Genomic DNA, 15,956 nt, shown 5'->3' with positions numbered 1-15,956 from the left:
TTAAGAGAAAGTGTGCCTAAGATTATTCATTTAAGCATTATTTGTAATAGTAAAAATAGTGGAAACCACCTAATGACCGACCATACATGGGAGAATAAACGGTTGTGCCTCAGTGTAACACACAATAGAGTACTAGGCAGTTGTAAAAGGAAGGAGGAAGATCTCTGTGAACCAGTATGGGGTGATTTCCAAGGTATGTTGTTAAGTGGAAAAAAGAAGATGCAAGAGAGTGTATATAGAAGGCTATATTTTGTGCAAGAAAAAAGAAATAAAATGTGTGTGTACATCTGCTTACTGTTGCAAAAAGAAACAGAAAGGAGAACCTAAAACTAATGATACCGCTTACATAGAAAAGGTAGGTGAGAATGGGTGGGAGGGTAGGAAAGGGAATGAGACCTCTTTGAGAATACTTTTAAAATAAAGTCTTGACTTTTGAATCATGTTACTATTCCATATGTTCAAGAAATAAAATGAAGCCAACAAGGATGAAAGGTGGCTAAAATTGATTTCAAACAGAAGCAAATGAACATGATTGTATATCAGAGTAATAACATAACTAAACAGAAGAGAATAAAAAAGAATTAATCCAAACAATGTTTGAACATAGTCCTCTGACTGTATACCTTTAGTGAAATATATTCTAAGGTCAAAAAGACTGTGATGAAGTCTTGAACTTTATTTAAGTCAGTTTGGTTTTTGTAATGACGTTGGTGTAACAATTCCAAAATTATTTTGTACATGTTTTAGGATTGAGCAAATGAATCAGGATATTAACATCCTTGAGAACCAGGGTTCTCACTGTGGGAGAAGGAAGGTATAATTACGGAATGACGGAAGGAGAGGAAGAACCCTGTAGAACTGGAGGTAGCAGTATGAACTCGCAATTTAATAAATGTAAATATATGTATTTTGTCCATTATAAGAGCCTAGATGCAATGGCACTCAAGTAATAAGAAGTAAAGGTCTTTAGGGGTAAAATGTCAGATGCATGCAACTTACTCTCAAAGGGTTCAACCAAAATAATATAAAATGAAATAAAACAGAATGAGATAATGCAAAAATGACAATGCGTTAACAATTGGCAAATCTAGATGAAGCAGGTACACAAATATTAATGGAATTGTGCTATTCTTACAACTTTTCCATAGGTTTGAATTTTTTCAAATATAAATTCGGTGAAAAAAGAAATTAGGATACAGGGAGATCAAAATGTAAGCAAAAAACAAATAGAAAAAAGAAATAGAGGTTTAGTACTCATTGTGACCTGTGTAGCTGCCATTTAGACTGTCATAGCGCAGTAGCTTTCATGCCAGTAAACGCTGAAAAGCTATAGCACTCGATAGCTTCGCAGGTACCTTTTGGACAGTAAGGTATTGTGGATTGTGTGCCCAGCAGATGCCTTACATTTGTATTTAGAATACATCATTTTCTTTCTATCCAGATGTCTTTGATATGGGCAAAAGATAGATGAGTATTCCACAGCAGAAAGTTGAAAAGAAAATTTGAACATTTGCTATGGTCCATTTGGTAGCCAAGTCTCATTATCTTCAAAGATGCATTTTTTTAAAAAGTTGCTCAAAAACATTAACAAAACTGAATGACAGTGATGGATCGTTTACAGCTATACTCATAAGGTAACTTTAAAGATGTGATAACTAGGCTGTCCTATTATTGGAAGAACTTTAAATGTAATCCTTTGTTTTGCTTCCTTCTCACTCTATATGCCTCCCTTGGGTAATCCCATTGTCTCCTAAGGTTTCAGTCACTCTCTATTCCTGGTCCTAACTCTTTTTCTGGGCTACGGATGGATGTGGCCATCTGCCTACTGGACAACTCAAACTGGTGTCCCAAAGGATTCAAACATAGCCAAAACATAGCCAAATTAATAGCTCTACCCTCCTCCCACCCCTAAACCAGGTTCTATAATAAATTTTGCTTAAGTGGTTCACATCACCATACATCTAGTATCCTAACCTGGAAGCTTAACAGTCACCTGGATTCTCACCTCTTTCTCATTCCCCACATCCCATCAGTCACTAAATACTATTGATTCTATCTCCTAAAGGGCTCTTGAACCTGTCTCCTTCTCTCACCGTACAGCACCTACGTTAATTCAGACCTTTATTAATTTGTGCCCAGGCTGTTGCAAACATTTCCGATCAGATCGTACTGGCCCTAATGAAGCTGACCCCCAGTCTATATACCATTTTGCTTCTTCCTAGGTTAAAAAAATCGGCGTGTGTCATTCACCACCTAAAAACCACATTATTCTCCCTTTTCTCTACAGAATGAAGTCAAGACTCCTTAGCTTGCCATTGATAGAGATCCAGCCTACCTCTCCTCTCTCTTCCCTTCTTTCCTTCATCAGCACTCCCACCTATCTGCCCCACAAACATACATATTTTTTGCTCCAGCCCCACAGAATTTCTCACTGTTCTCAAGCATACCAGGCTCATTCTGAGTTTGGGCTTTTTTATACATTATTGTATCTCTCCTAGAATGTCTTTTATTCCACAAAACTATCTCTTCACCTAAAAACCTCTTCTAGGCTAAGCTATTTGATATTATTACTTTGGTGACAGCTTCCCCAGCACTCCCAAACAGAATAGTTTGGTGCATCTTCTGTAGTACTCACAGAGCACTCTTTTTTTTTTTTTTTTTAATTTATATTTGGCTGTGTTGGGTATTTGTTGCTGCATGCGGGCTTTCTCTAGCTGCAGCTAGTGGGGGTTACTCTTCACTGCGGTGTTTCTCATTGCGGTGGCTTCTCTTGTTGCTGAGCACAGGCTCTAGGCACGCGGGCCTCAGTAGCTGTGGCACACAGGCTCAGTAGTTGTGGCTCACGGGCTCTAGAGCACAGGCTCAGTAGTTGTGGCGCATGGGCCTAGTTGCTCTGGAGCATGTGGGATCCTCCCAGACCAGGGCTCGAACCCGTGTCCCCTGCATTGGCAGGCAGATTCTTAACCACTGCACCACCAGGGAAGCCCCAGAGCACTCTTTTTATATTTCAATATTATTATTTATCTGTTTGCATTTGATAGACAGACTAGGAGTTCTTTGAGGATGGTAGAATGTTTTATGTATCTTTATATTAAGGCATTAGCATAATGCCTAGCACAGAGTAAACACTCATTAAATACTACTGAATGGATGTTTTCATATGTGAGTTTTGTGTTTAGCCAAGATATTTGATATATGATTGCTGAAGTAAACCAGCCAACTCAAAAAATTATGGAAATTGAAAAATATAAGAAGTCATAGTCCTTTGATGTCATAAAAACCATACAAATTTGATTTCTGCCCCAATGGTGGGTAGCATGGTAAATGTTAAATAGATTGGTCCGGAATTATAGATACAGTAAATGAGATTGGATTTGCACTTACTTTGAGTTTGCAGCCTTCATTCTGACACAGCTTCCTGACAAGGGCCCCAATGATGATCATAACGGATTCTCTGATGTCATTGCTCCCAAAGGAACCTTTGAACTTACTCTATTAGCCAAACAAGGATAAAATAGTTTACCAAAACATTTAAACATTTCCAAGGGATATTTTAAGTAAAGAAACAAAGTAGCCAAAGCCTGAGGAAATTGTTTTTATGTTCCTAGGTTGCAAACTCTGAATTTTGCTTTGGGGACACTTACAAATTCACTATCTAGCTTTGGGTTCAAGCGTCTTAGAGTCCTTCCAGGTATTTTTAACGTGGATCTGTGAAGTCCTGAGAGGTTTATGGACCGGGCTCATTGGGTCAGTGAATCCAAGAAATGGTCTGTAAAATTTTATGTATGGGTAATGAGGGGTTTCACTGATTTTATCAGATTTTTCAAACAAACCCATTTTCTAAAAAGATTATGAACTATTCCCCTAAATCATAAGTGAATAAGTGCACTTTTTGTTTTTAAACCTTGGATCCAAGAGAACTCTAGCTTTTGCTTCCAATATAATTTTTAATATCAGAGGAATTATATCTTATATATATATAACATGTATAAGATTATACATTACACAAACATGTATAAAAAATGAGAAATTTCTGAAATTTTGTCCTATGTTACATTATATGATAGGTGAACACAATCTTTAAATTTCCATAAAGTATAGTTTAAGTTATTTAGAGGAATTACAGAGAAGACACTATGTGAAATAATCTACTGTACAGTTGATGATCAACAGAAAGAAAATAGTCCAAAGGAATTTGAATATGAATAATCAGAAGGCTCTAGTTTCAGCCTGTATTCTGATGCTAGCAAATTTAATTACTGCCTCGATTCCTAAGAGCAGCCAAGAGCCTTTATTTTTGCAGTTTCCATTTGACTTACAATGAGGGCCCTCAGGAGTTCTTCATCAGGATGGGAGGCAAATCCACAGGCATAGAGAAACCTCTCCTGGAGGATAATGCTACTGTCGCTTTTGAAATCCAAAAAGTCCAAAATGGCATCTAATGAGTCTGGGGTCTGAGCAGAGGTAACAGCATCCACCAGCTGGGGTCTACGAAAAAGGCATAGTCATGGATATCAATGTTTAGGGTGCTTAAGAAATTATTTGGAATCGCTACCATTCATAGACCCCATTGGTTTACGTTTCCTAAAGAAGTGAAAACATTTTTACTTAAACAAAAGAAAAATGAATGAATTTCTCCAAAGACCCTTCCCCATTTTATTTGAAATCTCTCCCTTAACTCCCCTCTTTCTCCTCAATGTATACTCAGAATATACAAATTAATTTTACTGTATTAGCCTAAGCCTAAGCCAAATATAATTTGGAGATTTATAAATAAAATCATATAAATAGTATTATAAATTAGGTTCAAACTCTTTTCTGTATGGGTCATATATAAAAGCTATGGTCCCCAAAGTCAACTCTTTCTCTAATTAGCTTTGCAAATATATACATTTCTCAAATACATAACTTAACTAGGGCAGTATCATTTAATGGAAAGATGGGACATTCTTTTAACTTTCACTTATATCCAAGAGAGACGTTTTTGCTCATTTTTTAAAAAATAAAAAGCACCATGGTATAGTTCAAGTTCAACCACAATGATTAGTTGTGAGCAGAGCGAAACTTCTGCAGGAAAGTGCTAGTTACATATTCTACTCATCAAGAATTTTTGGTTGGCTGAGTCTTGGGATGGTAAAATTTCTGAAACTAGTTGCCATACTAATGAACATATTAGGTATGTACTGACATATATTTTATTCCACATTCACATAACATACCATACATGTATTTAACATGTTATACTTTTTTAAAAAGATATTCTTGCACTCTACCATTTTGATCCTAACAAAAACCCTAGCGAATGAAGCAAACTGAGAGAGAGGTAATACTTATTAAGTGTCTATTATTGCACTAGAAATTTTAGGTGTGCAACCTCTTTTTGCTTTAACTTCTTCATCCGTAACATGGGGCTAAAAACAGTAGTTATTTTAGGATTGCTGGGAGGATTAAATTACATGATCTATGTAAAACACTTAGAATAGCGCTTGGCACATTGTAAATGTTCAATAAATATATGCTGGTATTAATACCATCACCTCACTGAACATCTCTATCAGTTTAATACTAATATTCTCCCTTATATATAAAGAAACAGAGATAACCAGTCATTTGTTCAAGGTCCCATAGCTGGTAAAAATATAGCTAGGATTGGAACTCAGGTTTTTCTGACTGGAGTACACGGTCTTTAATTACAGTGTTTCCTAAAGTGTTTTTCATGCGATACTAGTCCTACCAAATGCTTTAAGAAAAGGGATTTTCAAAGTCCTGTAAGTTTGGAATATGTTTAAGGAAACTTATACATAATATTATCAGATTAAAGATGCTGGATATTTCTGTAGCAGAGAACTGTTTAACTTGGTTTCTCCCAGTGGTTTTCAAACTCAGTTGCTCACAGAAGCTTTTCCTCTTGGCATACTTGTTAATATTCTATAAGTTATAAGATACACATAATAAAAACTTCGGGAAACGTTACATTCCACCACCCTGACTTTCACTATCCTACAATAAATAGAAGGAATTATTCTCTGTATTTTACAGATGTTGAAAGTGAGGCTCAGGGAAGCTAAATGTAAATGACCTACTTAAAGGTTGTATGCTGTTGGAAGTCAGAATTTAAAACTAGGTCTTCTGATATTAGTGCATCCTAGTATCTTTTCTACCGTACTACGTTATGTGTGTGTTACCTATGATATGGTACAATATTGTGTAAATAACCTGATTTAGAAACTATATCATGCAATCATACAAATTACTGCCACCTTAAAATTTTTAGGATACAAATAGGCTAAGGCTTAGTGTAATCTCTGTTCTAAGTAGCTAATTTTTGCACTATTCTTGTCATATTTTTGTTTTTGATAAAAAGATATGTCACTCTAAAGTATATTTTTCCTAAGTTCTATGATTAAAACAGAGTCTGAGAATTTATGATTTTGCATATATTTAACTTCTGGTTTAAATATTTATTTTTGAAGATAGTATCCAATTAACTTTGGTTTGTCATATGGAATTCATATCAATTTTTCTAATGTCCTCAAGATGAGTAAATAAATACAATCTAGAATAAACAGACTTCTCAGAAAAAAAAACTAAATTCTCTTATTCTTGGGTAATTGAGTCCCTTGAACTCAGTGACTACTGCTGCTCTGTGTGTGTGTGTGTGTATGTGTGTGTGTGTGTACATGTGCGTGTGTAACTTGGCCACTTTCTACTTTTTATTATCTTAATGGCTAGTTTCCACTGTTTGTCAAATTAACTGAGCCATGTTCTATATCATCAGTTAGGATAATTCGTGTCATATGGTTGACTTTGTAGTTACAGACAAATTTTATATTACAAGACCAAAACACTTTTACTTAGAAAGTGTATTTGTATTTACAAAGTAAATTTGGTAATTAAGTCAACTCTCTTTACGGTGCATGTCAAATAAAGCATTCTCTCATCAAATATTCAAATAATGTACACATTTCTTTTCTCTGGATTCTTTTGGCTGTTTACCTCAGTACTCAATTTTCTTTTTAAAACACGGCTTCAATGGGGATGATCACATAAAAATGAAAGCACATTTTCAATTGAAAAAATCATATTCGTTTTTCGTTTTTATAATCAACTCTGAAATCTTTTCGAGTGTAAGTGAATAGCTAGGGAACACAATTTCACAACAGTGAGGCAGCACATGCACGGTGGTGTCACAATGAAGCCCTGCCCCCCCCATCTATGTACCAATCCAGACCTGATGTAAACTCATGAATACTCAAAAAACAATGTTCACTCTGAGTCACTACTGAAAACTTGTTATTGCGTGTCTGGTCAATTAACCACTGCATTACTGCACTGAGGTATAACTGTTCAATGAAAATGCAAAACAACAAAACAACTGATTGGAAGGTGAGGCAGTTGGTTAAAAAAGGATCTTACTTGCTTAATAAACAATAACCCAGTAGTGCTTTCCCACAGACAACCCCACACAATGTTCAGGGCACTTACAGTACTTCCTTGTTTTCAGCCTTTAGGATTTGGAGGATCTCTTCTTTCTTTGCAGTCCTGAGGTGCTTAATAAAGGTCAGGAAGCTTCTGACAGCCTCAGCCTTGGAGAGGTTGTCAGGCTGCAGGTGTTTTCTGATGGACTGCCAGTGCTCCGAGAGCTGCAAAACATGGTCACAGGCCCATACCACATTCATAATTCTGAACATCCACACTTACAAAGGATGTTCTTTCCAGAAATAAACTTTCCTTTGTATCTGACAAGCCAAAGAAGCTTTTTGTGTCTTAGCTCAATATATCTGATCGTCCCCTGTCCGTACCACAGTCCTGTGGTTCTCAGAGGCTAACACAGAGGCCTGCTGACTCTGTGTACAATTCCCCTGTAGGAGGACTGTTTTTGTCTATTAGCACTTAGCTCAAAGGACCTCAAGCTTCTGGGCATATGGGTCATTCCATGGTTACAACAAGGGAATTCTACCTGAGGCCAGACTTTGACTACCACAGTGAAATGATGCCAAAATTTCATTAACAACAGGATATTTTGGATGGGAAAAAAAAATTAGAACTGCTGAAGAATTGTGTCAGGTTTCTGATGTAGTGGAACCTTACTGAAAACCAGTTTCTGTAATAATTTGAGCTCCCTATTCTCTTTATTTTACTGCTGTATGAAGTACAAACAATAGTAAATAGTTTACAAACAATAGTAAAACATATTGCTGGGGTCTGAACTGTACATTTCATATATCCATGTTAAGTAGAGTATTATTTAGATAAAGGTAATTCTCACAAACACCATAATTATGCTACTGTGGTTTTAAAAATAGTAAATAGTTCTAATTAATGACATCCTTTGGCTTAGAAATAAGCTAAAAACTTATTTTTCGTGGTTTACCACTTTTCCCCAGTTGTAAAAGAATGTATTAAGTCTCATCAGTGACCTCTAACTCTGAATAATGTCCATGCTGCCAGTTTTTAAATTACTCATTCCTTCCAATAAGCAACAGATATGTATTTTGCTCTTCTTTCAAGTTCCTTTTGGTTACCTAATCTTAAGAGGATATTCCAAAACAAAATTCCAGTTGTACTTAGCTGAAGATTTACTGGGTCATTTCTGAGGGCAGAGAGCATTATCAATGTGAAGTCAGATTTTTTTTTTTTTTTCTGTAAAGGGTTGCACTGGTGACATTATACTGAAGTTGGAAAACAAATTCCTCAAAGACATAAACCTTTCCCACAATAATGAAGAAATAGTTATGAAAAATCTTAGATGGCTTAGAATGTTGGATAACTGTGGGGGAGAAATTAACAGCCTAAGAAAAGATGATTGGTTTCATTAGTCACCTTTCTAAATAATTTCCATCTCATATGACATTAGAAAATTACACCAGAACATGAGATGATTTATGGAAGAAAAACAAAAGAAAAAACCAAGTGTGAGAACCATTATTTTTTGGTCTCATTTTGGTTTTCCCTTCATTCAATTTTGGTCTATTTGAGAAACTAGCAAGGAAGTAGTGCCTCACACTTTAAGCAAATTATGGTATTAGTCCTTGACGTGTCTACTTTTCTCAACACTAATAATAGCCAAGGGTAGAGCATCTTCTGGTAGCTACAAACAGAGCCTGAAGCCAAGGGTTTGCTCTCCTGACAAGAGGTGAAGTAGTAGGAAATGCTGGAACTCAGAGCCATGTCTGTGGCCATACATCACACATGATGCATGCAATAAATGAAATTTCTCTTTACTGGATTAAAAATGTTACGAGATGATCTACTCTTTGCCTTGGGGATATGCTACCTCATTTCTGGCTGTAACTGTACGGGAGGTTGGGGCACGGTACATCAGTGTTCCCAATTGAGACAAAGAGTTTGGTATCCTGTTTTAGTCCTCACAGCGATTCTCAGAACACGGAGGTCAATAAAACATTTCACCTGTGGACATATTACTACCAAATGGCAGAACTTTCAGGATTCAGACCCCTGTCTGTGCTCTTGATGCCATGCTCCCCCTTAACTTCCTGAGGTCCTTGTCCCCACTGCATTCTAAGTGCTGCTTTGAGAAAGCTCTCCTCAAGTCATAACATTTTTTATTTGAAATGAGTGGATGGTAATCATTGGTTAATTACTGTTGTATTATGCATCACCTTAGGTGCATATTATTAGGCTACTGCCATTATAACTCAGTGGTGGCTGGTAGTTCTTTGTAAACTTTCTTTACAAATTAACTGACGCTTCCATTGGAGACAAAAGGAAAACAGAACTTTAAGCCACGATTATTCCACGATTTGGCCACACAACGCAGTTGCTCACACTTACAGAAGGGCATCCTTTGCACTCGCTCTCAAAGACCTGGCCCACAATGGGAATGGCCGTGTATTTCGAATCAACTGCTTTAATGATGTCTGCAACCTGCTTCCCAGGCATCAGTCTTGGGCCTGCTTCCGTTGTCTTCAGCTCTAATTTCTGCCTGCATAACCAAGGAAGAGAAATGTCACATCAGCAGCATTCTTTTGAGTGAACAAGCTACTAATTGTCATTCTTTTGGCAAACAAGATACTAATTTATTCAAATTCTGTAAGGCCATGTCTTTCAAACAGTGATCTCTCCAGCAGTAACAGAAACCTCAAGACAATTATGAAATTTTTCTGGAGCAACAATTTTACTCAAAGATTCGAAAATTTAAGTTTGGAATTTAAAAATATTATGACAAGAGACTATAAGAAAGAAAATTTGCCTGGATATGTGATGTCACCTCTTTTGGATTTAGCCCAGCTCTCTGAAAATGATGTCTTCGGTACAACCACGTCTCACTTATTAACTAAGACAATTAGGAAATCTTGTTTTCCAAAACTGGCCTCAATAATATTTTTATCTGATATGCTCTTTCAGAAGCTTGCCTCTCTCCCTTTAAGAGGTGGAATCTACAGCCCTCTCCTTGAACATGGGCAGGACTCTGTGACTGCCCCGACTCATAGAGGACAGTAGAAGTTTCAATATGTGGCTTGTAAGGCTAAGTCATAAAAGGGAATTCAGCTTTCATCTGGCATGCTGGCAGCACATACCTCGAGAGAATTGAGCTGCCACGTAAGAAGTCTGGCTACCCAAACCTGCCATGTTGAGAGGCCACATGGTAATAAAGAGAGATGCATAAGGAGCCTCAGTAGTTTGAGTCTCCCAGCCCAGACACCAGATAGGTGAGGGAGCAGCCTTTGAACCAGCTCTGGTCAGTGACTGTCTGCAACTGCACAACAGACACCAAGAGAGGCATGCCTAGCAGGACCAAGGCAAGTGCCAGGATTGTGAGTGAGAATAATAAAGCGATTGCTGTTTTTTTATACCACTAAGTTTGGAGTGGTGTGTTATAGAGCAATGGAAACCTGATAAACCTAAGTAATTAAAAATATTAATTTTATATGAAAATATATGAAGACAATATGGATATAGTACAAAGTAGAATGCAAGGTTCTAATCCAGAGGAGACTTCAATAAAATTTCAAGCATTTATGGTTTGAAGCATTTCTCCCAAGATTTTGCAACCATGGACCTCTGACATTAGGGCTACTTCAGAAGAAACATTTGCGAAACAATGACACAAGATAAAACTTACATTTAATGCTAGAGATGTTCTTCTGAATTAAAATTTGAAAATAATACATACTCTTAGATTTGAAATTCTAGTTCTTTAGCCTGTGAGAACTATTCTGACCAGAGAAATTTTCTCCAATTGAAATAATAGGCTCGAATATGTAAGTACTATAAATCACATCAAAAATCCTGTCACATCACTTTAGTATGGAACTTTTCTCTGCTTATTAACAACAAGAACAAAAAATAATCTTGAGGCAAGAACTCACAAATGCCACCATTTTTTAACGCTTACCATTAAAATCATTTGACAGAGAAATTAGAAAATAAATGAGAATGAATCAAGTAGTTTGCCTTTTCAAAATTTAAATTCTATTCAATAAACAATTCATTTTTAATGAGATTCTATTTAAAAACATTAAGGATTTATTACATGCCATATATTACTGTAGATAATATGAAAAATAAAGATGAACAGACATAATCACTGTTTTAAAGGAACTCAGTCAAAATGAGGAAGCACTACATATACATGTGCATGTATATACACACATATATTTTTTACAACCAAGTATAATAATATATCAAAGAACAGTAAAGAAAACTTAAATTCTAACATTATCTTACTTTGATAATATTTTGCCTGCAATTGTTTGTGGAAAATTCAGCCTCAAAGCACGTATCTCTTCTGCGAGCACAGCTACAACAAAGCTGTCTTCTATCTTATAGGTAGTGACAGATGTGGCTTTCGAAGTGACACCCAAGACCTAAATAAATAAATATATGTGGTTGTAACAAGTAATTAGCTTTTTATCTTTGAATCAAGCCAAAGAGTGAATTATCTTCATCTTCGCAAGAACTTCCCCATCACCCACACCTACAATATATTAAGATAAACCTATTCATTTGATATTATATAAAACTAATACCCTAAACTAAAAATTATAAATGTTCCCAAATTATATTGTTACCTTATTCACCTATTATTTTTAAATAATCTCTACAAAAGGTAATTACTTGGTTGCCTCAAAGAAAGTGATAGCAAGCCTACCGGATTTAGGGTTGTAAATCCAGACCTCTCTGTTTTGCATGAATCCAAGGCCTTAATTTTGATCACCTTATCTTGATGAGCCTGGTAGGTCACTTTACAATCTCCAGAGATATCTACCTAAAAAGAAAAGCAAAAATACAATGTTTGGGATTCTCACATGGACCATTTGAATTCCGGTGGGAAGTGGCTTGAAAATTGGGGTTCTAATATGTCATGGGGGACTGCCTTTCTGCCCAGGCTGACAAGTTAGGAGGGCAGAAGAATTCAATGTTTCCTGCAGCGTGTGGATTCTTTTCCATTCCCTTTGTTTGAGTCTTATGAGTGCCTTCGTATTGCCCCAGGAATAATAAAGGATTTCCTACTTCTCTCTAATGTCTAATAGGAACTGGACAAATGGCCTGGTCATAATCAAAACCTCTCGTAAATGGGTAATTGTGTGGCAAGGGGAATTGACTTTTAATGCTGTATGTAGGCTGTGTGTATGTGTGCGTGTGCGTCTGCGTGTGCACACATGCTTTGATGAGCTGAGTATGATTCGAAATCCTCAAAAACCTGTGGGATTAATTCAACTCATTATAAGTCACATCAACAGTTTGAATGTAGGCAAATGTATCTCAGTACAGACTCAGTTTAGCGTCTCTGAGTCTTCCCTCTGGCCTCTACAAGCACCACCCCCGGTCTTCATTCTAGAAAGCTAACCAGCATTCCCTTGGCCCAGCCTTGCCATCAGATTTTCTTACCCACTGATGGACTGGCTGAATTCAGACAAGACAACTTGGACTCAGCTTTGCTTTTGACTCCAGGTATGGTACTGAAGGAGTCACTCAACTTCCCTAGTTCAACCTCGGTTTCTTCATCTATAAAATGAAGAGGGTTTGTATAGACCAGTGGTTTCTCAAACTGACAATACATCTACATTAGCTGAGAAACTGTTAAAATACAGATGCTAATCTACTTAATCAGAATCTCTGCAGTGAATCCAGGGAATCTATATTTTTAATAAGCTCCCCGTGGGATAGTGATGCACAGTGATGCCACTGGAATATTCTCCAAGGTTTTTTGCATCTCTATCATTCAGTCATTCTATAGGTCTCTTTAGTATGACTGATTCTAATTCCTTCTACCTTGTATTCAACTACAAATTGGGGTAAACGGCAATTCGTTTCATATGTAAATGAGATAACCACCCAAGTCACCCTTTCTAAGCATTACCATAGCAGTGACTTTGTTTTTTACTGAATTTCTGCAGATAGAAACCCATATAAACAATTTTGGTAACTTTATTGACAAATACGTTTCTGGATCCTTAATAATATTAGTAAGTACCTCATTGGTAGTTCCAGAGCTTAACTGCATCTGAAATAGACTAGCCAGGCCTCTCTTGAGATTTTCTATGGCTACTGGTTCATCTTGATATGAGTAGAACTCTTTGACCTAGGGAAAAAAAAAAAGGACAAACATAAATAGAGCAAAAATGCATCATTTACCAGATTTGGTTAAATAAATAGCAGGGAAGGTTAGATTCTCATCCCCTATCAATTCTGGGAGAAAGGGATCTGTTAGTCCAAACCTGGGACTTCTTTTTATGTGAAAAGAAGCTATTTACATTACTAAGAAGCTAGACCATCCAAATACGATATTTCAGGAGACTGCTAATGAAGGCTCTGAATATGATGAGCATAACATAGGGAAGGAAATTGAGCACCGATACGGGGTGGGATTTCTGTGAAAACCAGAAGGATTGCCCAAGGAAGAGAAATCAGGAACATTCTCTTCAAACATGTCAATGTACCCTCTACCTGTGATTCTGCTTGAAACAAAAACTAACCAAGGTTTAAAGTAACGTCAAAGAAATAGATTCTTGGAAGAGAATGGCAATCCCCATGCTTGAGACTCCTGAGGCAGCACAGCCTCTAAGGGCTATGATAAGGGCCCACACGTGGCCCAAATGCCCGTGGTCAAAATTCCAGAGGATTGATGTTCTGCCCTCCATAGCATTCATGTTGGCCTTGGGTATAAGGAGACATACAAGGTTGGAAGACTTGAGGTTTAGGGTGCTAACACTGCATGGCCTGCCCCACGCACTGTTTTGAGTTTCTCTTTAGAAGGTGGGAAAAAGAGGTTGGAATGAGGAAGGTGACTGTGATTCGGCTGCACTAGTAAATGGCTTATCTTAGCTTCGTTTCGTCCTTGAGATTTATAGGCACAGAGGTAATAACAATGTCTCATACCATTCTGAACATTTAGCTCATGTTTAGGAAGCAAGGATAAAAATACAAAGAATTTTCTGGAAAGTAGGCTGTCATTTCTTACTCTGTTTTGACTCCAAACATGTCACATGATTTAGAAATGGAGAGGTTGGATATAGCTTCCCTGTAAAAATTCCCAAGGTCTATGATAATTATAGCTGGCATTTCTACCAGAAATATCCTGAATGCCTTCCTATTTCTCTTTAAAACCAACCATGACTTCTCAAGTAAAACTGAAAGCTCAGTCATTATGCAATAAATTCAATTAATACCAATCTGAACAACTTAGTGTACATGAAAACTCCCTCATCCCTTAGAAGAAGAAAATACTTTGCCTGAATTATCCTAACAAGTGCCTCAAGTTTTCGATTTTTATTTTCTACATATACTCTGCCTAGCGATAGATTTATTAGGTACTTCATCTGGCAATCAATTTTAGTCATTACAGTGGATGAACCTATAAATGTTGGAATTGTGTTTGTCCGGCTTAAAAAGGAACTGGAATAGTGATCTCAGTGTCTGAAAATCCATGGCATCATATTCTCAAACAAATCACTGGCAATTTCTCAGAACCAAGGCTGAGTTTCTGATGTTGTATTTTGTAAACTAGGTCTTCTTTCCTTTCAGGAATTATAGTGTAACTTTCTTTTCAACTATTTGAGAGTATGGAATCTGCACATATCAGGACTAATAGAGCTTCACAACTGGATCGCTTGAGCCCATACACAGTCAGAAGGGCTTACTGGTAGCAATACACACATGCCTAAGGCCTGTGACTTTTTTGGTCTGAGCCTTAAATACTTCAGAAAGTGAGAGGAGCCATGAAGTGGGAAAAATGCTTGTACTATCTATCATCAGTATCCTCACTTTGCTTCCAAGCTACAAAATATGCCTGAACTATTTATAAAGTTTTACCTAAAATTTCAGGAAACCCAGGTCTCAAATTTAATCTTTAGACTATGCCTAAGGTTAAATGCTCTCCTGCTACTCCTACTTCTTTTGATCTTGACTGCTAGATACCTAAGAAAATGGTATGCTGAATTTTTTCCTGGAAGGCTGAGCAACGTAAACTGTGAGAGAGAAAAAGGTTTTTTCATTCCTTCTATTAGCTTTTATTATTTCCCTAGAACTAGAAAAGTGGACAAGTCCCCTATTCCTTTGTCTGCCTGCTACATTTGGGGCCTAAATTCTCTTCCTTTAGTACAGAGCAATGAGATCCAAAGTGAAGACAGCACTGGTATCCATATTAGCTAAATGTCAAAACTGTTAGAATCGAGTAGGGTTTTGATAATTCAGAAAATAATAATAAAATATCAGAACTTGGAAGTTTAATCCACACGGCTGACACAACAATAATCTCACATTCATTATTTCACAACAGGAACTAAGTCAGTTTTATTATATTCAGGCCATAAAGCTGATTACTTCATTCAATTCTGAAATGAGCTCTGAACATCCAAGAGTACAGGACTCTTATCTAAATTCACAGTCCCCAAAACTGCCAGAGACCGGCAGCATCATAGACTAGTCACAAACTAAGACTTTAACCCAAGGAAATGAAACATAGAGGGGGAAGGGTGGGTTGTGGGAAA

The 15,956-nt window shown here is 36.9% G+C and overlaps 1 protein-coding gene across 1 annotated transcript in view; it reads right to left on the bottom strand.

The window, feature by feature from the left end:
• The window catches only part of MTTP (microsomal triglyceride transfer protein), a 45,745-nt gene that overhangs the window by 18,922 nt on the left and 10,867 nt on the right, over window positions 1-15,956 (bottom strand). The window contains exons 4-10 of the mRNA XM_081242137.1: window positions 13,442-13,549; window positions 12,116-12,232; window positions 11,692-11,831; window positions 9,796-9,946; window positions 7,486-7,643; window positions 4,320-4,488; window positions 3,385-3,492 (exon numbers count right to left, since the gene is read on the bottom strand). Coding sequence (XP_081098263.1) covers window positions 3,385-3,492; window positions 4,320-4,488; window positions 7,486-7,643; window positions 9,796-9,946; window positions 11,692-11,831; window positions 12,116-12,232; window positions 13,442-13,549 — 951 coding nt within the window. The remainder of the gene's footprint in view (window positions 1-3,384; window positions 3,493-4,319; window positions 4,489-7,485; window positions 7,644-9,795; window positions 9,947-11,691; window positions 11,832-12,115; window positions 12,233-13,441; window positions 13,550-15,956) is intronic.

Source organism: Mesoplodon bidens (assembly GCF_964165515.1).
Source record: "Mesoplodon bidens genome assembly, chromosome: 1".
Classification (NCBI taxonomy): domain Eukaryota; kingdom Metazoa; phylum Chordata; class Mammalia; order Artiodactyla; family Ziphiidae; genus Mesoplodon; species Mesoplodon bidens.
Note: the sequence above shows the minus strand (reverse complement) of the source record. Positions and strands in the feature narration are given on the sequence as shown.